The 23,033-nt window shown below is 49.4% G+C and overlaps 2 protein-coding genes across 3 annotated transcripts in view; both read right to left on the minus strand.

Moving 5' to 3' along the window:
• Positions 1-8,087, minus strand: part of LOC146789821 (uncharacterized) — a 244,881-nt gene extending 236,794 nt beyond the window's left edge. Inside the window, exon 1 of the mRNA XM_085632180.1 lies at positions 8,031-8,087. The gene's annotated coding sequence lies outside the window, so the exon portion shown is untranslated. The remainder of the gene's footprint in view (positions 1-8,030) is intronic.
• LOC146789822 (uncharacterized) overlaps positions 1-23,033 on the minus strand; it is a 293,115-nt gene that overhangs the window by 78,865 nt on the left and 191,217 nt on the right. For both annotated transcript variants that reach the window (XM_085632179.1, XM_085632178.1), the window contains exon 5: positions 8,031-8,150. In XM_085632179.1, coding sequence (XP_085488305.1) covers positions 8,031-8,150 — 120 coding nt within the window. The remainder of the gene's footprint in view (positions 1-8,030; positions 8,151-23,033) is intronic.

The raw sequence follows: 23,033 nt of genomic DNA on the forward strand, positions 1-23,033 counted from the left end.
GGCTATCCCTGTGAGATGGTCCCTCCTGGGTATCTCCAAGGTGAAACCAGGCATCCCCGGCGAATGTGGGGGGCCGTTGTGGAGATGAGGCAAGCTAATGCCCAGAGTTGCCGAGTGTGTTCCTGGTTAGAGTAGGTACCGAGGCGAGAATTATCGAGTCCGTTTTGACCCTGGTCCACAACCCTGCCGCGTCGGGAATTGAACCCTGGTCCCTGGCCGATTCTCTGCTTGCGGATCTGCCGCCTCTAACCAGTGAGCCACACCTCTCCACCTCTCCTTAATGACCTAATATGTCTATTAGCTATACACAAGTATTAGGCATCAGGATGGGTTGAATGCGGTTGAACACTTTCTGAAGAGCAGACTGTTAAAAATGTTGGAACATAGCCACATGTTGCTGTGTATGATCAAGTGGTGTCTGGAAAATAATTTTTCCTATTTCAATGAGGGAAATCTTTTATCAAAAGTGTGGTACGGCGATAGGCACCTGCTTCTCCCCCAGTTACGAAGGGTTTACACATGGGCTGGTGGGAGGAGCAGGTGCTCATCGCTGACCATAATAAGTTATGGAATGATCGTGTAGTATGTTGGCTACGTTATATTGATGACCTTTGTGTGATTTGGAGGGGTAGTTTGGAGTCGGCTAAATCCTTTGTTAATTTGATCAATGTTAATCCCATCCACCTCCAGTTCGTGGCACATATTAGTAGGACTCGGGTTAGAATTAATCGATTTGCAAGTTTTCATTCAACACAATAAAATTGAGAAATGCTTGTATAGATAGGACACTGCAGGAAACTCCACTCTTCATGCAAAAAGTTTGAATCCAATGCATCTCAAATATAGCATTCCCTACGGCGAGATGCTGCGTCTCAGGAGGAATTGTAGCTGCCATGAAGATGTATTGCTGATCAAGATGAGGCAGTCAATAGATTTTTACAAAGAGGACACAAAAAAGATATACTTGATTCTGCACTTGTTAAGGTGAATCAAAAAAGTAGGGAGGAGATACTTTTTAATAGGCACCCCAAAGATTCAGACTCCAATACAAGATTGATATTGGGGTTCAGCAAACAGGAGACACAACTAAAGGCCATTATGAGAAAAGATTAGCAACTAGTTCAGGGTGATATCAAAATAGGACCCATTCTGCCTGGAGTACTATCCATCGCATTCAGAAAGGCTCCCTCAATGAGGGATGCCTTAGTGAAAAGCAGTCCTGAGAAGGTGGATAAAAAGAGTTGGCTGCCACCTAGAAATGGCTTTTACAAGTGCAGTACATGTAGGGCCTGCAGATTTGCCAATAATATTTATGAATACACCACACCCTTTAGTGAGAAACCTTAGAAAATGAGGGACATATTCAGTTGTAAAACAGAATATGCTGAATATGTTCTGGAGTGTGAGGGCAGATTGAAATATGTAGGGAGTACCAAGCTGCAGGTCCATAAGAGGATCCTCCAACATCTAAGGGCCATCACCAAAGTTGACCAAACATACCTTGTTGCTTGCCAATTTGCTGAAAGGCACAACAGCAACCCAAATTGTATTTAATACTTTGTTATTGATTCAATTCCGAAACTAACAAGGAGTGGCAATCGCAAGCGGCTGTTAAGAAAGCTGGAGACCAGATATATTTTAAAGTTGAACTCCAGAGGTACAAATGGCCTGAATCAATAATTTGACTTTCATACTTTTTTATGAACTTCCCTAAGATATATACATGTCATTCTGTATATATTCTGTGTATATAAGATGAATTTGCTATGCAATTTCAGCAGCTTCTTTTCCCTAGATAGGTTTTTACACATAATAGTACTAGGTTGTGGGCACATTCAGTCTTTTATTCAGGTTTTTATTCGAAATGTACTGTTAATATTGCTATAGTTCTGTATGTGATTGGGGTATCTGAATTTTACCATCTATTTTTTGATTGTGATTACAGCCAATAACATGGGTTTTAATATGCTATTTTAGCACCATGCATCAATCATGAGACTATAGGTAATTTTCTTAATTTATTTATTTATTTATGCGATTTTTAAAGCGCTGCAATTACCCATAGGTGTCTCGTCGCTGAGAGCTATATCTGATACCAGTAAAGTAAATCTCTGAAGCAGTTTTAGAGTGATTTATGAATAATCATGTCGTTGAGAAAACAGCCATGTCTTTAGCTGCTTTCTAAAGATGATCAGCGTTGGACTGGATTTTATATTAAAAGGAAGGGAGTTCCATAGTTTTGCAGCTGCGATGGTGAAACATCTGTCTCCCCAGTTAACTTTCCTTGTTCTGGGTATATGAAGCAGATGAGCAGTATTAGAACGAAGCGTTCTGGAGGTTGATAAAGGCTTAAGTGAACTCCTAAGAAATTTAGGTCCCATATTATTTATTGCCTTGTAGACAATACAAAGGGCCTTGAATTTCGTGCGACTTATGACCGGAAGCCAATGCAGTTGGTCCAAATGTCTAGAGACAGAGCTAAATTTTGGAATGCCCAATAAAACTCTAGCTGAGGCATTTTGTATCGTTTGAAGTTTGGAGATGACCTTTTTTTGTGCATTGAGGAAGAGGGCATTGCAGTAGTCAGTGCGTGAAAACACCAGTGTTGAAATTAGTGTTTTTCCTGTAGTTGTAGGAAGATATGGGAGAAGTTTCTTTATTTTCCTTAAGATGTTAAATGATGATGATACTACAGCGTTCACATGATGATGGAAAAGAAGTTTATCATCAAATATTACTCCCAGGTTTCTGACTTTACTGACTGGTTGAGGTGGAGTCCCCATTTCCTCCGGCCACCATAAGGGAGACCACAGAGGCTGAATCTTACCAAAGAGCATGACTTCCGTCTTTGATGAGTTAAGTTTTAGACAGTTGGAAGCCATCCAACTGCTGATGGCCCTCATGCCATCTTTGAAGTTTGCTGCTATCTTGGAGCCGTTTTTATGTATGGATAGTACCAACTGGGTATCGTCGGCATATGTTGTTAGGTTGATGTTATAAGCTTTTATTACCCTCGCTAAGTCCGAAACATAGATATTGAAAAGGGTCGGACTTAGCGAGGAACCCTGTGGAACTCCACAAGGATGGCTGAAAGTAGGAGAGGTGAATGTACCTAACTTAACTGCCTGTTTGCGGTCAGCCAGGAAAGATGTAATAAGATCTCTGGCTTTGTGTTTAATACCGATTGCCTCGACACGGCCGATCAAAGTAGAGTGATCGACCGTGTCGAAAGCCGCCGATAGGTCCAGCAAAATCAAGACAGCCTGTCCTCCGTTATCCATCGTGGTTCTTATTTCATCTGCAGCCTTAATCAAGGCAGTTTCTGTTCCATGACCTTGTCGGAAACCGAACTGAGTGTCGTCTAAAAGGTCGTTGCTTTGAATGTAATCAGACAGTTGTTTGTTCATGACAGATTCGAAGATTTTAGCTGGGAACGGCAAAGATGCGATAGGACGGTAGCTGGAGGGTAGTAAAGGATCAAGCGATGGTTTTTTAAGAAGTGGTTTAATTATAGTGTTTTTCCAGATAGTTGGATATGAACCTGTTGAGAACATGATGTTACAGATGTATGTCAGTGGTAAAGTAATAATGTCTGGAATAGTGTTGAGTATAGAGGGGTGACAGGGGTCCAATGGGGAACCAGATTTAATTGACAGAATTAGTTTATGGATGTATTGTGAATGTATCTTAGTGAATTCCGTTAGGGCTGTTGAATTAAAGTTTGTTTGTGTGTTCAACGATTCAGTGATGTTGGAATTTGGGGTGAAATCCTTAAATATAGATGTGACCTTTTTAGAGAAGAAGTCAGCCAGTGTGTTGCAGAGAGTTTGAGATGTTTCGGTGGGTGGATTGGATGGTTCAGCAAGATGGTTTACTATTTCGAACAATTTCTTCATGCTGCATTTAGCCTGGTCTATTTGGGTGGTATAGTAGATATTTTTTTCTGTAGCTATTCTCTGCTTATAAATATGAAGTGCAGCTTTATATGTTATTTTATCTGATGAGTTGTAATATTTGCGCCAATGGCGCTCTAGGTTACGACAGTGTTGTCGTTGTAGTCTAAGTTGTTCAGTAAACCAAGGGGCCGAGGGGGTCTTCCTGTTGTGTTTGGATGTTCTGGATGGAGCTAATGTAGAAAATGCCCCTTCCAGAATAGAAGTATATCTGGTGGCTGCAATATTTGGATCAGTTTCGGTGTCTATACCCATGAAGGCATCAGTAAGAATCTGTGCAAGCTGGGTATGATCTAGATTTTTCCAGTCTCTGGTGGTTTGATAGGAGTTCTGAGATGTACTTTTAAGAGCTGTTGTTTTAATTTTAATATCGAATAGAATGGCGGAGTGATCAGACCATGTTAGAGGTAGTGTTTTATTCATGGTGATGTGTGGATTATTGGTAAAAATACCATCAAGCGTATGTCCTGCCTTGTGTGTTGGAACCGTTATCAGTTGTTCAAGTTCCACAGAAAGAAGGTCATTGATGAGCTGGTCAGTGTCTTTATCAGTCAGGGATTCGAGATGGAAATTAAAGTCACCCAATACGGTGAAGTATTTGTGTTCCACAGCTAACTCACTCAATTGATGGAGTTGTGAAAGAAATGTCGTACGAGAGCCTGGGGGTCGGTACAGAAGGGTGCCTGTGAATGTTTGATTGGTGGTAAGCATCACAGTAAAGGCAAGTGCCTCACAGCTCGTATGTTTTAAATCAATAGCTCTAACGCGGAGGCTGTTGCGATATATTATTGCAATCCCTCCACCTTTATGCGCTGAGATGCGGTCCTGCCTATGGACACAGTAATCTTCTGGCATAGCAGCTTTAAAATCTGGTCCTGATGAATCGTCTCCCCAAGTTTCAGTAAGAAACAGGAGGTCGATAGCATAGGTATTAAGCAGCTCTAATATGTCAATTTTATGGCATGGAAGCGAGCGAACATTTATAAGTGCCGCTTGTATTAGTTTCTGAGATGTCGGTATTTCCGGGTTGGGTTTTTTGCAGGGAGTACAAAGAAACAGCCCTCCGATAGGTTCAGCAGATAGACATACCGGGGGATCATGCGCCTTGCATAGGGTGTTGTTTAAGTTAATGAGGTCATTTGCTGTATAGACTAACCTTGATGACTCCAAAGGTGCAGGGGGGGTGGCCCTGGGCTCGGTCAAGGCTCGGACGGGCGCAGACGGGCTTGGCTTTGGCGCGGCTTCGGCGTGCGCCCGGTGTGCCCGCTGCGCCAGCCCGCTGTGCCGTCTGGCCATGACACACATTATATAGAATGAGGAGGGTGGGAGTCCGGCGCGACTAGAGCGCTGACCCCGCTACTCCCAAGATGGCGCCCACCGCCGCCAGACGCCTGAACAAATCGTCAAAATCGGTGGTAGGAAATGAATGAAGCGTGTGAAGGGTGTTCCTGATTTACATTCCCCAAATTATTCTGATGTTAAAAGCCCCCAAAGTACAATTTATCAATCGGTCTACAAAATCTTCCTACAGGGATAAAAAATGCTTCTAAAATAGTACAGTCGGAATTTAAGTTCACAGGTAACAAACGATAGCTCGCAGCCCCAGTAGCAGTCACCGGGGAGAGCTTCTAAGCCAGTGTTGCTTAAATATATACTTGTTTTTCAAGTTTGTGGTTAGAGTTTTATAAGACTAGGACTCTAAAGTATCTTATGCATAAATGGATGTATCCATGAATGCTACCAACTACCATAATGATGGTTTAGTCACTTTTGTGGGTAATATCATGTTCTCTCTATGTAATTGTGAACCTCTATGTTCTGACATTTTAAAGCATTGGTTTTATAGTAAGTTACAGATGTAAAATGTATTTTGTCTCATTAGAAGTAACATAAATTAATTGTTCGATCTTAACCCGTGAATCACGATTTCAATCAGAACGCAAATGAAAGTTTTTCAAAAGTTATAATAATTTTATTTATGTTAACTCAATTCTAAATGTTAGTAGCTATACGAAACTATTTATACTGAATCTTTTTAAAAATTGCCTGATTTGCACAATAATGTGTCACAATGTTTTGCAATTTTGCAAGGATTTGCACAGAATCTTTTCTATGTTCATACATCATGTGCTGTATACAAGTCTGTTTTTCAAAATGCAGCAGGTGTGTGACTGGCCAAACGCGTCATAACAGCATCTTTGCACATGGAATAAATTAATTGCGAACAAGTAAATTTGGAGTTCGAACCCAAATCTTGGAGAATTGAGGGGATTAAGTATGTATGTGTGTAGATATATCCACAACAAAAGGTTACCCTTGAGGAAGAGCCGCCAAGTAGGTTGTAATGCACTTTCTTTATTGGGATACAGCAGTGCATTCAAACAGGGAACGTGCTTTAAAGTCAATTGACAGCCTCTGCCAGACGTGTTTCAGGTTTCCCCATATTCATTGGCATACGGTGTATCCCATTAAAGAAAGTGCATTACAACCTACCTGGCGGCTCTTCCTCATGGATAACCTTTTGTTGTGGATATATTGGCGGCTGACCCAGTCGTGGAAGGAGCCACTCTGCTGCTGCGGACCCTAGGTGACGTCGGGTTAGAGGTCACCGTGATTGCGGGAAGTAGAGCCCAATGGGACATACACGAGAGAAGCAGTGCGCTTCAACAAAACTGTTGCTTTTACCCACTTGGGATTTTAAATTTGTTGAAACGCGGACTCTGGGCAAAACTCACCTGAGTAAAACGACTCGTGCTACTACATGGACCAGAAGGCTGTAGTAACGGCCACGCCCACTGAGGAGGTTCAGGAGTTATAATGAGCAGCATGCTTGCCTGGACACATCGCTGCACCGTATGCCAATGAATAAGGGGAAACCTGAAACGCGTCTGGCAGAGGCTGTCAATTGACTTTAAAGCACGTTCCATGTTTGAATGCACTGCTGTATCCCATTAAAGAAAGTGCATTACAACCCACCTGGCGGTTCTTCCTCAAGGGTAACCTTTTGTTGTGGAGATATGTGGAGATATAGATATATATATATATATATACATGCATGCATACACACATACAAATAAAATATTTCTATGCAAAGCCTTAGGCCTTAGTAAAGATAACCCTTAATCTTAGCATAGAACTAAAGTCAATTGTTGTTTCAATTATTATATTAATGTGCTGGAGTTCTAATTTTTCAGCTAAATGTGTTTATAAAGGCCTAAGTGAATGTCCATGTCAATTTGCCAATTTATGATTACCTCTGTAAGGTGTAAACACGGATTTATAGATTTCTTCTCTGTGTCCTGCTTTCAGTAAAAATGTCATACACATTAACAACTGCAGACCTGTTTTTTGTTTGGGTCAGGACTGCGTGAAACAATGCTTCTGGGCAGTAGATTTCACAAAATCAGGATTATTGTTGCCTTGAGGGAAATTGTAGGCAATCTCTTCTGTAAAGACGTGCTATTCTTTCCCAAACAAACCCAAAAATAGATAAAACTTACTGCAAGTGTAAACTAGATGGCACTAAATGCGGGGGCAGAGTATGAGGGTACTGGGTAGGATGAAGCCTTGGAACAAGTGGATCTGCGGGTGAAGTGGCACTGTGTGAGATTGCACTAAAAGGTAGGGTAGCTTAATGGTACAGTGGATGTGGTAGGAAGGAGTGTATGAAGTGAGTTACAATCTGGGTCAGATGGCACATTGTGACAACCTGAGGACAGACAGTCTCACTTAGGCTGTGTGTAATTCCAGTAGAATTGCATTTTAAGGCATGATCTGTAAGATGTTATATTAAAAATGGCAAAGTCCAGGACATTGGATAGTAGACTAAAGTATCGTAAGCAAATGAAGTTCCATTACTTCAGAAGTATTTTTTTCTACTGCCACTGCTTTTTCAGTTGTTGTTGATGCCAATACCAACTGAGTTAGCAACATTACTTGCTTGTAGAAATATATAAATGTAAAATATGTGCCATTTTAGTGGTAACTCCAATCATGTTCACCCTTCTTATTCTTATTTGTCTCTGGTCCAACCGTCCCATATGACCACCCCATGCATTAGGTGAAATGATCACTCACCCACAGGACATAGACCTATAGATATCTCCGGCTCTGCCCCGTCTTGCGGCCCACAGTCGACTGCTTCATCCATTGGGCTTATTTCAGTTATAGCTGGCTGAATTGAATTAGAATCCAATGCTGAGAAACACACAAACAATGCATTCATAATTAACTCAAAAGGAAAACATTGTTTTTTATCCTTACACAAAATAATCTGCATCATAAATCCCAATCCTGTGGCCAGATCGAAGATATAAACTACCTCCACCTTTGAAGCAATTCACATTGCACCTTTACAAATTGAAAGCGAAGCCAGAGGAGAGTCTGTCAGTGGGATGTTCACTATATGTGGAGCTCTAAATTTGGTGGGTAAACCCACAAAGGAATAGTCAGAGGATCTGTTGCTAGCCCTCCTCCATGCTGAGAGGTGACTCATCTTTCCTGCTGGGTAAAAAAAAGGGTACAGTCTAGTGTTTACCAAACTTCATACAATCACAACCCACTCTTTAGAACAAACAAACTTTCGTGACACATCTAGCTTTAATGGACATAAGGGGGTGGCTATTTTATTTTATGTGATAACAGCAACTTTTTGTAAACGTCATGACCTTGACCACGTCCTTTCACATCGGACTGTGGCCAAGGTACTGATATGCCCATTAAAAGTGGGGGAGGGTGAACTGGACTTCAGTGCTTATCTGTGGTATCCGTTCCCTAAAATCAAAAGACTTCGCAAAAACGTGGGGTATATAATCTATCATCTATCTATATCGATCTATATCTATATATCTTATGATAAGTTTGACAGATTAAGTGATTTGCCCAGAAAAGATGCTGATCCAAGGCCAGGACTCAAACCTGGTTCCCCATATCCAAAGTTGTCAGCTTTGGTCATTATGCCACATCCATATTTCTGAATTTATATGTGAAAGTCGTACACAAGTAGTATGGTAGTGTATGATCACGTACAGTGTGCATATTCCCTGTTGAAATAATTTTGTGAAGTAAAAAGAGAGCAGAATGAAACACTGGAAGACTCACCCAAAGCCTTGCTTCTTAATACTTGTGCATGTTTCTTTTAAAACTATCTGTCAATCAACCAATCAGGGAATTGTATGGACGCTACTCACCGTGGGGGGTGGTCCGCAGATCGGTTTAGCCGAAGAGCCAGGTCTTGAGGGTCTTCCTGAAGGTGTTCAGGGAGGGGGCACGTCTGATGTCTGCCGGTAGCTCGTTCCAGGTCTTGGCTGCAATGTGAGAGAAGGATCTTCCACCTGCTCTGACTCTGTGGATGCACGGGGTTTTGGCCAGTTCGAGGTTGGAAGATTGGAGGTTTCTTTTGGGTACGTGGAAGTCGATTCTGTTGTTGAGGTATTTGGGTCCATTGTTGTGTAGGCATTTGTAGGCGTGAGTGAGGATTTTGAAAGTGACTCTTTTCTCAACGGGGAGCCAGTGGAGACTTCGTAGGTGTTGACTGATGTGTTCGTGTCGGGGGATGCCGAGGACGAGTCTGGCGGCGGTGTTCTGTATTGTCAGGAGTTTGCGGAGTAGGGACTTGTTGATGCCGTCGTAGAGTGTGTTTCCATAGTCCAGTCTGCTGGTGATGAGTGCGTGGGTGACTGTCTTCCTTGACTCAGGGGGGATCCATTTGAAGGTCTTGCGGAGGATGCTAAGGGTGTTGAAGCAGCTGTAGTTGACGGCATTGACCTGTCGGTTCATGGTGAGTGATGAGTCGAGTACAATGCCGAGGTTCTTGGCATGGTCTGAGGCGGTAGGTGGGCTTCCGAGGGCGGTCTGTCACCAGGTGCTGTCCCATGCAGAAGGGGTGGTACAGAGGACCAGGACTTCTGTCTTCTCAGCGTTGAGCTTCAGCTGTTGGTCATCCAGACTGCGACATCTTGCATTCCTTTCTGGAAGCTGAGTTTGGCAGTGGTGGAGTCTTTGGAGAGGGAGAGGATGAGCTGGGTGTCGTCGGCTTAGGATACGATGTTGAGGCCGTGTTGTCGGATGATGGCTGCGAGGGGGGGCATGTAGATGTTGAAGAGGGTGGGGCTCAGGGATGAACCCTGTGGGACTCCACAGGTGATATTTGTGGGGTCGGAGAGGAAGGGTGGGAGTCTGATCCTTTGGCTTCTTCCAGTGAGGAATGATCGGATCCAGTCCAGGGCTGTGCCTAGTATGCCTGCGTTGTGTAGTCTGGCGACTAGTGGGCGGTGGGTGATGGAGTTGAAGGCCTCTGATAGGTCGAGTAGGATGAGGGCTGTGGAGTGGCATTGGTCCAGGAGGGTGCAGATGTCATCTGTAGCGGCGAGTAGAGCGGACTCTGTGCAGTGGTTGCTTCGGAATCTGGATTGGGACGGGTCAAGGACGGCGTTCTCTTCAATGAATTGTGTCCGTTTCCTGTTGACTGTTTTCTCTGCAACTTTGGCTGCGAAGGGGAGGAGCGAGATGGGCCGATAGTTCTTGAGGTCGGTGGGGTCAGCTGTGGGCTTCTTGAGCAGAGGTCTGACTTCTGCGTGCTTCCAGTCGTGGTAGATATGAGTGGGGGGCAGGAGTCGGTGGGGTCCCCCGAATGGATGCTTTTCATGGTTGAGGCGGTGTCTTCGGCCGTGATCGGTGTTCAGAAGGAGATGGTGGGCTGGCTGGTGTTTCCGGGGGCGGGCGGCCGTCTGTGGCGCCTGGTGGATGGTAGATGAAGTTGTCATAGAGGTTTTGATCTTGAGGTGGAAATAGGTTCCAAGCTTGTCGCAGAGGTCTTGGGATTGGGTGATGTCTGTGGCTTTGCTGCGTGGATTGGTGAATTCTTGAATGACACTGAAAAATTCCTTGGAGTTGGCCAGGATTTTGTTGTGGATGAAGTTCCTCTTGGTGGCTCTGATCTGGTTGCGGTAGTCCGTCATGGAGTCCTTGTAGGTGGTGTAGTTTTCGGTTGTCTTGGTGTTTCTCCAGTTCTTCTCCAGGAGTCTGCAGGTGCATCCGGCTTCTTGGAGAGCGGCTTTCCTGGGGCGTTGTCCGTCGGGCTTGCGTAGCGGGGCAAGCTCGTCTGAGCAACGGAGATCCAGGTGTGGAGTTCTCTGGTTGCGTCGTTTGAGTCGGTGCCCAGGTGTGGTTGTCTCGGGTGAGGGCGGAGTTAAGTTGCTCATCGGTAACCTTGCTCCATTTCCTTCGTGGTGGGCGTAGGGCTGGTTTGGGTGCCTTGGGTTTGTTGATGGCAAAGTGTACGCAGTGGTGGTCGGTCCATGGCGGCTGCGTTGTGTGGCTGAATTGGATGTGGTTTCCTGCCGCAAAGATGGGGTTGAGGGTGTGTCCTGCTCTGTGGGTCGGTGTGTTGACGAGTTGTATAAGTCCGATGCTGGCAAGGTTGTCACGAAGGATGGTGGAGTTGGGGTCGCTGGAGATGCAGAGGTGGAAGTTCAGGTCTCCAATGAGTATGTACTTTGTTGAGGTGTTGGGATGGGGTGCAATGAAGTCGGTGATGTTGGTGGCGAAGGGTGTTCGGGGCCCGGAGGGTCTGTAGACAAGGGTTCCTCGGAGTGTGGCTTTGGGGGTGGTCTGGATCAGGAAGTGCGGGTGTTCGGCGGAGGGGAAGGTTTCGCTGGAGGTGGTGAGGCAGAGGGTGCTCCTAGATGGTTGGGGCAGTCTTTCCTCTGGATCTTGTATCCGTCTGGGATGGCGGTGCTGATGTCGGGGGCGGAGGATGCGTTGGTCCAGGTCTCTGTGAAGAAGGCGACGTCGGGCGAGAGAGAGTCGAGTAGGGTCCGGATTTCCATCGCGTGTTTGTGTATGGAGCGTACGTTGAGGAGGATGTATTTTAGGGTATCGCCGGTGCTGGCGTCGGCGGTATTGGAGGCCGGGGTGGCAGAGAGGGTCTGGCGGCAATGGAGGTAGGAGAACTGGCCGTGGGTCATGTTCAGCGAGGCCAGTTGGCATTCTCTAAGTCTTCCAGGGTTGAGTGAGAGGAGGGTGGTGGTGTCGTAGAGATGGGTAGTGGGGAGGTCCAGGGTTCCTGGCGCTGGTCGTGGACGGGCTTGCCATTGGCGAGCCTTCGGTGCACCTGTGACGCGCCAGCTGTGTGACTGCGCAGCGGCCACCATTAAGTAGGGAGGTGGGAGGAAGGAGAGGCTGGGGGGCATGAGCGGGGGCATTCCGGGAGGGAGGGGCCGCAGGGGCAGTAGCGGTGAAAGGAACAGGAAGGCACGAGAAAATAAAAACAGTGGTGGAATTAGAGTAAGACACAGATGGGCACAATAACAGTGGCACAAAAGGGAAAAAGTAAGAAAAAAAACGGCTGAGAAAGGTTATGGTGGTTGCAGGCAGTCTGGTCCCAGTTAGAGCGGGCAGCAGGCGAAGGAGCGGACAGCAGCCTCGAACCTCCCAAGGAGGAGGTCGGGGTCTAGAGGCAAGAGACGGCACAGCTGAGCTGCGGGGAGAGAGTGGACCTAGACCGAGGGTCACACTCCTAGACTTAGGGACACTGTTTAGCTCTTCTTGTGCACTAGTACACAGGTGCCGATCAGTTTGCATATTACTACATTTTTTTTTTGTTGAAACATTTTTTTATTATTTTTGTACCAAAACCCCAATACAATTCCACAACAGCCCCAGCCCGCCACCGGAGAGTGTTACACATGACATTGCAACTAGTTGTGCATAAGAAAAGTCACCCTTCCCGCCTGGGCTCCCCCCACCCTCTCCCTCCCTCAACCCATGTCAGTGTGCCCCCATCTACCTATCCTCCCCCTGATGCGACCCCCCCATTACTATGATTCCTGTATGGGTACTCAAACCTATCTCTGGCAGCTTGGGCTTTCCCCCATGTCCAGCCGCGTCTCATGCCTGCATATTACTACATATTGATCAGGACTTTCGTGAAACAATAAAAAAATCGGCTTGCGACCCACTAGTAGGTCCTGCCCCATGTTTTGGGAAGGGATGACTTATGCAGTCCCCGTGGCCAAAAACATCCCGGGGGCTATGTACCCCCTTCCCTAAAAAAATGAGCCACGGAAGGGGACCCTGGGGCCAAAAATCAAGGAGGAGATCTGCGTGCCCCCAAACACCATAAACAGTGGTGGGCCACAGGGGAAGAGGTTCCCTGTGCCAAATATGGTCTGAGGAGGGGGGGGGGGACACGTACCCCTTCCCCTAAAAGAAATTGCAGAGGAGGGAAAAATGTGCCCCTCATTTCACAAAATGTGACTGGGCCCCAGGGGGTGGAATCCTCAGACCCAACGTGGCATGTGGAGGTGGCCTGCGAGTTGGCTGCCTTTGGGCTGTTGGCTGCAGGGCCTGGCCAACCAGCCACTGAAGACTGTGTGCGGCAGCGGTGGGGTTACTGAAACGTTTAGTGAATTGCTAAGGTTATTTTTAATTCTATTTCTTTTTTTTTTTTTTTTTTTTGAAACCGTTTATTACAATCTCAAATATATACAGGTATGGGCCTACAACCTTCCGGCCGGCCGCTAAAGTGACAGAAATAAATGACATATATACAATAAGGCACTTGGCGTTACAGAGACGCTAAAGCAGGAGGTATCAACCACGTGGGCCACATGACTCTGAGCCCACAATACGGTTTCGTTTTATACAACACAACAACATAAAATCACACCCGCAAGGCAACCCGAGAGCGAAAGTGACAACATATGCTCCTCAAATGGGGGGACCCCAACCATACACTAAAATCGAAGGAGGGGAAGGGGAATAGGTCCGGGACTGGGAAAACACTGTTTAATTCTATTTCTTAACTATAACGTCCCTGTTACCTTAGTTTTTTTTCAGTGAATTTCTAGGGTTTTCTTATTGTTAAGTAATATTTAATTACTGTGCGTTAATCCAACCCCCTTCCTGCGGCCAGGCCATGCGGCCAACCACCTGCAGGCACCCAACCCCTCAGGGACACTGATCAAAAATTCCATTGATGTCAGGAGGCTCACCAGTGTATGGAGGTGATCTCTGACTGTCTGTGATGAACCCGCCTTCAACAGTCAGATGTCGAAGTAGGAAAAAACTGATATCCCAGACCCCAGAAGATGAGGGGAGACATTCACCATCACTTACTGTAGGATTGAAGAATAGGTATGTCAAAATGAATATCCTGTTGGTCCAAGGCTGCTATGAAGTCATCCAAACCCATGGAGACAGAACCTGGGCCAGTGAGAGCATTTTGAATTTGTCCTCCTGCAGGAAGGCATTCAAGGGGTAAAGGTCTGAATTAGGCTGAAGGCCTCGATCCTTCTTCAGCACAAGGAAACAGGGAGTGTAATAACTCATCCCTATTTCCGAGTCTGGAACCCTCTTGATGACTCCTTTGGAAGTAGAGCTTGCGCTGTTGCAATAAGATGGATAGGTGCTCCTTTGGGAGTTGCTCTGATGTAAGAGAAAGCTGCAGCGGGTCAGAAAAGACGCAGGAGCGCATAGCTATGCTGAACGATCTGGAGGACCCATCTGTCAGATGTGATAGATTTCCACCCTAGGAGAAAGTGTTGGATCCTGCCTTCCAAAGGGTGATTGTACTACACTGAGGCGCACTAAAGTGGCTTTTAGCTGATGCTGCAGAAAGGGACTGAAAAGATCGATGCCCCTGGTGACCTGCGTGTTGCCTGCCAGATCCACACCCCAGCCAAAAAAGGACTGGGGTGTATGCTGGGCCTGATGTTGCCTGTATGCCAACCCGCTGGAGTAGCCTCAGAAAGGCGAAAACGGATGAAGAAACTGTCTGGCACGAGTCAGGAGGACCAAAGAATGTACCGCGGCCAGACTTTCCTTAAATCTTTCCAAGGTGGTATCAGCTCTTTTGCCACATAGGCAGGATCCATCGAAAGGCACATCACCAAGGGATGTCTGCACATCTCCCAAAAAACTTGTGGATCACATCAACACATGGTGATGGAGCACCTCACTAGTACTGATTGCTCACTCCAATCAATCGGTAGTATCCAAGCTGGCACAAATCTCATATTTGGCGGTATTCTGACCAACTTAATTGATGCGAGTCAAGGAGGCCCCAAACTCTTCACGGACCATAAGGAAGATTTTGCTGGCAATGTACCAGAGTGTGTGAATATACTGACCTACTAGGCAAAGCACGTTGACCGACAACAAGGCTAGACTGGCCAAAGAGAACATTATTTTTCTGAATGTCTCAATTTTTCTTACTCCCTGGCCAGGAGTGGTCATCAGGAATGAATTTGGATTCACCTGCTGGTGGAAGCTTGGACTACTAAATCCTCACAAGTAGGATTCTGCCTAAGAAAATTGGGGTCACTGGGTGCCAATCAGCAGCATCTTGCCACAGGCATGTTCACTGGTGGGCAAGAGCAATACTTAGACCAAGTGTATTAGAATGTCAGGAGGGCTTTGATGAATAGGAGTAAAGGATAAAAAGAAGCAGGCCCAGATTGCAGGACTTCTGTAAATGTCTTGTAGTTTCCACTTTCCAGTAGGAACTGCATATTTGTTGGGCATCATAAACTTTAGGATGGTGCCAGACTGATTCTGCTGCGTTAATCAATAGACCAAAGCATACAAGAGTTTAGCAATATAAGGACAGTGAACAGAATGAACAGTTCCACCATCTTGCTAAACGATGTATATATGCAAGCATATCAAACAATATATGGATAGGGTACTCCTACTATGAGTTCCCTAAACTAAGTGTCTAGTATGTGTGGTTGTTCTGCCAAGAATCCTCCATCAGATAATCCAACCCCATTACCTGAAGGGAAAGTACACAGTTCTCAGTCTTGGTCACAAGTTGGACATCGCTCCTCAAAGAGGGATCAGCAAGCAGCTGGGCTGATTTTTAGTGGCCTCACAAGGACAGCAAGTGCCCCTTTGTCTAAAACCCTGAAATGCTCGTTTATTTATAACAAATGGCATCTTTGCTCTGAGATGATATTTTAGTCAGGCCACCACCGATAGGTTCTATAAATAACTGTCTCGCCGAATTGACGAACATCCACCAACCACATTTGAACAATTCAAGTTCAGGCCTTGTACAGGATGTTCAAGGTGTTGGGATAGTGTTATTGCGAAGTGGAATTTGCAAACGTGTAATTTCATGGAAACTAATCCGCACTGTCATACACGCAAATGTGTGTCAAGAGTCACTGTGTGAATGAGGGGCGTGGCTTGGCGCCGATGGAGTGAAAAGCACAGCTTGCGTGCTCCGGTAGGCTAGCCACCATCGAGAGCCATCCTGACGCCCTGAATGGGACCAAAGCCCCTGCAGCGCACCCCTGCAATCATATAGGTGGGGAGGAAAACGTGGAAGCTGGAGAAACCTCATCCTGTAGTTTAAAAATGGCGGTATAACAAATCAGACCATGGCCGGGAGGCGAGCCAAGATGGTGGCGTCCATGAAGCAATGGCGGAGGTGAGAAGATAACTCAGTTGGCAGCGTGGTAGCGGACTACGATCCATGGTGCCCCCCTCCCATCCTATCACAGACCCCGGAACAGAGGCCGGAGACTCCCTGAGGCTGAACCGGAGGAGCGCTGAGGAGACGCCCGATCTCCACCGGGATATGTGAGCGGAGAAGAGAACAGCTGGGCAATCCCTGGAGGGCACTGCACTGGTCCCCAGAGGATAAGAGGGCTGCAGTGGCCTCGAGATGACCGGCAGAGATAGCGGCAGGCGATTGAGGTGAAGGCAGAGAATGCCCCCTCAGCGCGACAAAGTGAGTACGGCCCTAGTGGTACGGGCGGGCACATAAGGGAGTGTAGGGCCTAGAGGAGCTAGGGGAGAACGGCAGAACTGCGGAACTGAGACCCCCAGGGGTTTTCTGGGAGCATGCCCAAGCGGGGATATTAGAAGCGCACCCAGGGCCAGAGCGGAGGAGGCTGACAATCTGAGGTGGTAAGCCTACCTCAGGATAGCGGCAAGCAGCAAGCATATACGGAGGCCTAAGGAGGAGGGCGAGCGATCAGCAGCGCCAACAAGGAGGCATAAAAAAGTAGAGTGGGCCTGGCGATGCTGATGGGGTCGACGAGCAGGCCTAGAGTTCACTGCAACCAGTGACCATTATACAAAACAGAGGGGAGACCCCCTGGAGTGCACAATCCCCAGGGACCACGTCAGTAAAACATAGAGCCCTGAACTGTGCGTGAACAGGTGGAGAAGATGAGTGAAGTAAGTGAAATGGGCAAGCCTACCAGACAGAGGCCTGAGACCCTGAGGCAGAGCAAGCAATAAACTGGGCAGCATGCAGAGGTGCACAAGACCAGAACACGGTGTAATCCGGGGGCCCCTGGGAGATATTGAGAAAAGCAGACGCGGGCACACACTGCGAATATAAGATGGGCCAGAAAGAGCTGGGGAAAAGTGTCGGGACAAGGAAGCAGAGACAGAAGCGACTAACCTACGTGCGAATCGGAGCACATAACGGACTGAAAAGTGCAAGCCAGGAAAGGAAAACTTGCGCGCAACGAGGACTACCAGGAGCATCCTACGAGCGCACGCGACACCAGAAGCGCCACAGATCAAGAGGACAAGATGGAGACGATCCCCCCCAAAAAAGGACAGAGAAGAAGCCCCAACAGAAAAATCGACAGAGTAGAGGGGGAGGACCCAGTCATGAAGCGAAGCCGAAAATAGATAGCAAAGAAGTAACCTTAGAATCACAGGCTTGCCGAAAAAAATAGAAGACCGCAGTATGAAAGACTACCTGCAAAAGATGGTTGTGAGAAGAAGTGGTGCCTGAAGGCCTATCAAACTTCTTCGCCCTAGACAGGGCGCACCGAGTTTCTGCCTAACCACCTGTACCAGGAGCGCCACCGCGAATAGTGATAGCGAAGGTCCTCCATTACAGGGACCACATCCTTGCCCAGGCACGCCTCAAAGGAGACATAGCAGTAGACAAATCAATGGTGCGAATCATCCCGGATTTTTCTAGGGAGGTGCAAAGGCAGAGAGGCTCCTACCAGGACGTGAAACAGAGATTGCGGCAACTGAACTATAAATATACAACGCAATAACCGACCACATTGCGAGTAATCACGGAAATCAGCACAGAATTTTTCAAGACCTCACAAGAGGCGTCAGGCTGGCTGGAGAAACACGAGGGGATAGCGCCACTACGAGATCCGGAGAGGAAAAGAAGAAGGAACTGCCACCTAAATCAGCAAACCTTGAGAGAGACTCTAGTCCCCACGCAAGAAGAAGCACAGCTCGAGCGCCGAAATGCGATGCAGGTGTAGGCGCTGATCAGCGGTAAAGGGAGAAGCCCCGCACCTCCTGGGAGCAGCGAGACGGCAGTAGACTCGGGCTCGGAGAAGAGGTCCAGAAACGCTGAGGCACAGAGTGTGGTACTCCCAGACGTAGCTCTGCAAACGGCGGACGATATCGCCTAGAGGAAGAGAGCTGAGATTCACCACGAGCAGGTTGGCAGCAACACAAGGAGAACCTGACCAAACAATGAGGTACTGGGGTTGATGGAGGGGGGGGCTGTGGGGGCTCCTTTGGGACCATGGAACTGAAGGGCGGCTGCAGAGATTGGGAGAGCGACGGACAAGCTGCCTTCTCCCCTTGCACTTGACTGATAGAACTGCAAGCAGTCACTTGCGGACTTTTAGCCTTAGTTTGGATAGGGGGTGTTTTCCTGCTTATTCTGGGGAGTGGGAGTTGGGGAAATGTATAAAGTTAATATGGGGGACACCTTGAGTTGCAGCACATAAAGCACTATATGGGTTTGAGTGGGAAGAGGAGGCTCATGAAGGCACGTAGGGAGAGTGACGGGCTGAGAACTGATAAATCATCCAATGGCTCATACGCAGAAGTACAAATGCATGACATGGAACATTAGAGGGATGCACACAATGACCAAATGCCATAAAGTCCTCTCACACATCAGAAGGCAGGGAGCTCAGATCACCCTATTGCAAGAGACACACCTAACACAGAAAGAGGGACAAGCATTACAAAGGCATTGGAGAAGCCAGCTCTTTTACACTACCTACTCGGCATATGTATGGGGACGTTAATTTCGATCCAAGCAGGTGTCCCACTCCAATTGACGGACTCTCTAGTAGATACAGAGGGTCATTTTGTAGCCATAAAAGGATGACTAGAGGGCTGAGAAATAAGTATCATTTGCATATACGCCCCTAATGCAGAACAACCAACCTTCTTCGCGAGACTGAGTCACTGTCTGATGCATTATCTGACGGGCAACACCTTAGTGGGGGGCGACTTTAATAGTGTGGACAACACACACCTAGATAGATCCCACTCCCCTGCGAAATTTCCGGGCGGCACCAGCCTCGCATGCGTTCACCACCTAGAGACAGAGCTGGGGATTAATAGATACCTGGCGGATCCTGCACCTTCACGATCGGGGTTACTCCCATTTCTCTGCTGTACATGAAGTGCATGCCCGACTCTACGCTTTCTTATGTTCAGTAGAAATCCAACACTCTGCTGTTGCCGCGGAATATCTTGCGCAAACGATATCAGACAATCCAATGGTCCTCTCCATGAAATGGAGGTAGTCTGCATCAACGATCCCCACGAGGAGGCTCCACCCGGACACCCTGGAAGACCAGGTCTTCTGAGAAGAGATTGGGGGTGGGTGGGTGGGGGGGGGGGGATGGGGGGGTGGGTGGGAGACTAACGCGGGGACGGCCTCCTCGTCGAACACAGAGTGGGATGCCTTTAAGGTGATGCTGAGGGGCCAATGCATAACGCATACCACAGGGGATAGGTGCGTCATCCTCGGAGAAGTAGAGGGAGCAGAGACAACCAACAGGGGACTGGAACGTAGAAGGCTGGAACACCCAGAGCTCCAGCAGGCAGTCTTATAGGTCAAACAGGAGGTGGCAAAAAAGACAGAGGCTTTGGTGCTTTGACTATTAGAATTATCTATAGCGCACACACGCAGAGCAAGACAAAATCGGGATCGTTCCTGGCATGGTTGGCAAACCCGGCGAGCAGGAGCCCGCTGCTGGTGGAAATAGAGGATGAGGAAGGGGTTAGGCACTTTATGCAGGTGAAGATTAATGAGGTCTTTGCCAACTATTATGCAAAGCTATACAGACGGTTGCAAAACGGTGAGCAAGCGGATGCAAGGGAATATCTCGCAGATCTGCAGATAGTGAGGCTGAACCCCAAGGAGGTGGAAGAGCTAGGAGCGGACATTACACAGCAGGAGGTACGAGACGCCATCAAGGGTATGGCAAGGAGGCGGGCGGCCGTCGGCCATATTGGGCGGCCTGTGAAGGGACGGGCGGCAGCGGCCCACAGTGTCTGAGGAGCTGGCCAGAAGTGCGGCTGACCCGGCTGCGGGCACCGGAAGTGCCGGTCTTGCCCTAGCGACCGGTGGAGCGCTGCAGAATCCGCCTTCCGTGAGGGGCCTGGGATTGGGAACCCCGCCACACCCTGAGCTAGCGGCGGTGGCCGCACTGCAGAGAGGCGGCGACACAGCGGACGGCGCTGGGCTTGTGCCGGGAGCGGAGGGCCCGGAGCTGGAGTGGAGGCAGTGGACCCAGCGTGTTTGGTGGACAAGCGAGGTGGGTGACCGGCGCTGCGAACACATCGGCGGTGGTGGCTTGGCTGGCCTCAGGTAGCGGGCTCGAAGACCTGGCTGATGGACGGTGCCCGCCTTGGTGCGACAGCCCCAGAGTTCCCCGGAGGACAGCGGTGGGGCTCGGACGGTGCTCCCTGCCACAGCGGCGATGACGGCTTTGGAGAGGGATGGGAGCCGCTCCCGTCGGGGCGCCCAGTGAGAGGCAGGAGAGCGCCGGAGCCCTTGTTGTCCAGAGGCAAGGGGGAGCAGGTCCCTGAAGCCGGCGAGGGGGTGCATTTACCGCAGATTTGGTGAGCGGGCCTGGAGGCCGATTGGGGAGGGACTCCCTGACGTGCTGCCTGGCTGGAAGAATGGGCAAGCCGCGACTCAAGCTGGGGGGGAACCCAGCGGAGTCGGCGGGAGACTCTACCGGTGGCCAAGTTGGCGGAACGAGTGCCGACTCTGCGGCGGGCCTGCAGCAGCGACAGCTCGACCAAATCCTGCAGGCAATAGCGGACACGAAAACTGCGCTGCAAACCGATATCGCTCAGGTGTCCTCGGATCTGGGGCTGCTCCGGGCGGACCACTGGAAGCTGGTGGACAGGGTCAAGAACTCGGAGGACAGGATGGACCTGGTAGAGCCAGCACAGAAGGTATTGGAGGGTCAGACAGCGGATCTCCTACGGCGGGTGGTGATTCTGGAAAAGAGGGCCGAGGATGCCGAAGGGCGCAACCGCCGCAATAACATTCGCGTAGTCGGGCTGCCTGAAAAGATTGAAGGGGGAGATATGCTAACCTATCTGGAGACCTGGCTACAAGAGGTGGTGGCGCCCGAGGGACTTACGCGGTTTTTCACCTTGGAGAGGGCGCATAGGGTTCCGGCCCGTCCCCCGGATCCGGGCCACCCGCCCCGGCCGGTGGTGGCCCGCCTGCTGCATTACAAGGACCGGGATATCATCCTTCAGAGGGCCAGAACTTCGGGACCCTACCAGGTGGAGAACGCTCGGGTTTCTATTTACCCGGATTACCCCATGGAGGTCCAACGCAGACGTTCCTCATTCCAGGCGGTGAAGAGGGCGCTGCGGGAAGAGGGGCTGCAGTACTCTTTGTTGTTCCCGGCCCGCCTCCGAGTTGTGCTGGATGGGGCGACTTCCTTCTTCACTGACCCCGCGGCAGCCTGGAGTTGGCTGGAGTCGGCCCGGACCCGAGCGGCGGCGCATGCTGCTGGGGAGGGGCCGCAGGGTACCCCGGCAAAGGCCCGTCACAACAGACGTAACAAGGTGAGGGCAGCGGGGGCCCGATCGCTGGGAGCATCCCAGACGGCTCTGGAGAGGCGAGCTGCACTGCGGGCGGTCTCTGTGATCTCGGGGGCCACGGCCTCCCAGCCCAGCGAGGATTTGGGCTCCAGGAAGGGCACAGAGGACTCCCACACGGACGGTGCTGTCGACGAGGCGGAGGAGCTGCCGGATGTTACCCCTGGGACAGCAGACGAACTGTTGGACGCTTGAAGGTTTGGGGAGTGCTCGGTGTTGGAGGGAGGCCCGCCGGGTAGTCGGGGAGACTATTCCGGCACCTTCCTACCGCAAAGTTATAGCCGAGCGCCGCTGAGAAGCCTCCTCGGGGAGGTCTTTCTCCTATGATCGTACTAGGCCCAGTAACACCACCACACAGGACTCAATAGTAGTTGCGAGATTAGATTCTTTATCAGCAGTAATACGGGCAATATTTACAGAGAGATCGAGAGATCCTGTCAGAGTCTTAGTGTTCGTTCAAGAGGGTAAGGTAGCGGGACAGTCTTAGTGCCAGCCAGGCACGGGAGGGCTCTGCGCCAGACCTTGGATGCTGGTCTCAGAGCTGCTCGGACGTGGAGAGCCGCGACGGCGTCTGCAGGGCTCGGATGGTAGTTCCACTTAGGTCGAGCCGCGACACGGTCAGCAGGGCTCTGGTGGTAGGTCCGCTTCGGTCGAGCCGCGACGAGGTCAGCTGGGCTCCGGTGGTAAGGTTCAACAAGGTCGGGCCGCGACAGCGTCAGCAGGGCCCCAAGGGTTCGTGAAGGTCTTTAAGCACGGTGGAGCCGCGACGTCGTCAGCAGGGCTCAAGGGGTGGTTCCGGGTGAGTCTTCTTCGTGGGGTCAGCCGCGATCCGATCAGCAGGGCTCTCGACTCCAGGATACAACTACTGCCCTGTTGTCGGGTCGCCCCAGATATAGGACGGGACCCCTTTGATGTCCGGACCCGTGCGCCCGGAGGGGGCGGAGAGGACGGGTAGGGGGTGGCCAGACGCCCAGCAGGAGAGGCGCCAGGCCCCAGAGAGCTGTGGAGTGATCACACCCAGGTGTGGAGAGACGGTAGGGGGTCCCATCGATACTGCCCTCCGCCGAGAGTGGGAAGGGCTCACGTGGTATCCCCCGAGCCAGGGGTTGGCGTCTCGATGTCGGGCCTCGCTGGGACCGAGGCCGGGTAGAGCAGGGTCATACAGGTGGTCACGTGGAGTGACGTGTAATCCAAGATGGAGGAGCC

Source organism: Triturus cristatus, chromosome 10 (genome assembly GCF_964204655.1).
Source record: "Triturus cristatus chromosome 10, aTriCri1.1, whole genome shotgun sequence".
Classification (NCBI taxonomy): Eukaryota; Metazoa; Chordata; class Amphibia; order Caudata; family Salamandridae; genus Triturus; species Triturus cristatus.